Here is a 2,428-nt window from a genome sequence, read left to right on the forward strand (position 1 = left end):
AGTGGTTCTGTCTGGGTCTATATGGGTCTGTGTGGTCCTGAGGGTCTCAGTGGTTCTGTCTGGGTCTATATGGGTCTGTGTGGTCCTGAGGGGTCTCAGTGGTTCTGTCTGGGTCTATATGGGTCTGTATGGTCCTGAGGGTCTCAGTGGTTCTGTTCAGGTCTTACCTTCACACAGGAACCCGATCAGGCCCCAGATGAAGTCGCTGCAGCCGTGGCAGAAGGTGGGTTTGGTCAGGGTGACCCTCTTGAAGCAGTGACCCGGTCCAGAACTCTGGTACTTGGGCCGTGGACCCGGGGACTCCTGCGCCCTCTTCCTCCCGGCCGCGGGGCTCGATGCCCGGCCGTTGGCGGCGTCCAGGTCCGCCGAACCGGGCAGGCCCGACTCGGCCATGTCCTTCCACAAAACCCCACAACAACACGGAACCAGGCGCGGTCCAATCCGGCGGAGAAGCCTGGATTTATCGTGAATGTTTCACCCGAACCGAGGGGAGTCCCGCCGGACCGAACACAGCCGCGCAGCCCGGCGGAGGGGCGCTGAGCTCGGCGTGAGTCCTGAACTTCCCTCCGCGCTTCAGCTCCGGCTACAAAAACACACGAACCAGAACCGCCGGTTCCGACAGTGTGACACAAACTGGGCCTGTTCTATGACAGATAAGACGCTGCTGGTTCCAGATAAGGGCTCATTTCAGCGGCCCGATCCAGCGGTGCTGCCCGGCGGAGAGGGCGCCGAGGTCGGTGTGTTTCCTGGAGGATCCCGCCGAACCGAACCAGCCTGTTAATCATCAAACTCCTGAAGAAAAAAACAATCCGAGTTCCGCAAACAAACCCGGCCAGAACCACTGGAGTCTCGTCGGTTCAACCCCCCGACCCGCCCGGAGACAGCGGTGCCACCCAGCGGCGCCGCGCGGAGGACAGCCCCGGAGCCCGGGCTCAGGAGGCTGGATGAAGAAAAGATGACATGTCGGTCCGACAGACCCGCAGTTACCGAGGCTGTCTGCTCTGCCTCTGCGGGGGCTGGGAGGCCAGCCAGCGGCGAACCAGCGGGGCCCGAACCCGCGGGAAGACACGCGAAGGCGGGCAATCAGAGGCCGAGGAGCCGCCGCTGCGCCGGGGCTTCATCAACAAGTGTCCGCCTGAAGGAGCTGCACTCCGGCGGTCATGGTGGGCTTCTTCTTCTTCTGCTGCTCACCGCCTGGTTCTTCTTCTTCCGCATCTGAGTGTTACTCCTCCTCCCGCCGCTTCATCCTCCCGCCCTCAGCTCCTCTTCATCACTCAAGTTCTGACCCAACTCCTCTTCATCAGCTCCTCATCCTCTCCTCTGACCCGGTTTCATCCTGAAATCTGTTGAGGAAACTCTGTAAAACAGCTTTTTGTTTACTTCTGATTTGCTTCACAGATAAACAGCTTTTTGTTTACATCACACATAGATCATTTAAATTTTATCTTTAAATTAAATTTCCATTTAAACTGTAGGTTAGAAAGGGTTTGTAAATGTTGAGCAGATGTTTAGGTTTTATTTCACATTATTAGCTGCTGTTTAGAAAAATACATTTAGACACATAATAGATGTAATTAAGATTTCTTTTTAACATCTTTCAGTCATTTGTAAGACATCTCTAAGACGTTTTTAGACATCTGTAAGACAGCTGTTATACATCTGTGAGACGTCTTTTAGACATACGTGAATCATCCTTCAGACAACTGTAAGATGTCTTTTAGACATATGTAAGATGTCTTTTAGACATATGTGAAACATCTTTCAGACATCTGTAAGACGTCTCCTAGACATACGTGAAATGTCTTTCAAACATCTGTAAGACATCTTTTAGACATGTGAAACATCTGTAAGATGTGTTTTAGACATATGTGAAACATCTTTCAGGCAACTTTAAGACATTTTTCAGACATATATGAAAGATGTTTCAGACATCTGTAAGACGTCTTTTAGACATATGTCAAACGTCTTTTAGATATCTGTAAGACGTCTTTTAGACATATGTCAAACGTCTTTTAGATATCTGTAAGAAGTCTTTTAGACTATGTTAAATGTCTTTCAGACATCTGTAATATGTATTTTAGACATATGTTAAATGTCTTTCAGACATCTGTAAGACGTCTTTTAGACATTTGTTAAACATCTTCCAGACATCTGTAAGACATCTGTCTTGGAAAAATGAATTATCCTTTCAAGTCCTACGTTTCTTCTCAGGCCAAGAGTCAGTGACCTCTTTTGCTTACTTTAAAATGTCTTTATGTTTTATGATTTTTACTCTTTATTTTCTGTTTTCTCTCGGACAAAGTCATTTAACATCAGGACGATATCTGTTAGAAGTAATCATTCTTGTTGCTGTTCATCAAACATCATTCTCTCCTTGGCCCAATTTCTACACCAAAATCGTCTGTTTGGATAACATACTGTATAAATG

The 2,428-nt window shown here is 48.4% G+C and overlaps 1 protein-coding gene across 1 annotated transcript in view; it reads right to left on the reverse strand.

Annotated features, from left to right (window-relative positions):
• Positions 1-1,420, reverse strand: part of dgkq (diacylglycerol kinase theta) — a gene marked incomplete in the record, with an annotated part of 24,288 nt that extends 22,868 nt beyond the window's left edge. The window contains 1 exon segment of the mRNA XM_014025879.1: positions 168-1,420. Coding sequence (XP_013881333.1) covers positions 168-393 — 226 coding nt within the window.
• Positions 1,421-2,428: the final 1,008 nt, after the last annotated feature.

Source organism: Austrofundulus limnaeus, unplaced genomic scaffold (assembly GCF_001266775.1).
Source record: "Austrofundulus limnaeus strain Quisiro unplaced genomic scaffold, Austrofundulus_limnaeus-1.0 Scaffold506, whole genome shotgun sequence".
Classification (NCBI taxonomy): domain Eukaryota; kingdom Metazoa; phylum Chordata; class Actinopteri; order Cyprinodontiformes; family Rivulidae; genus Austrofundulus; species Austrofundulus limnaeus.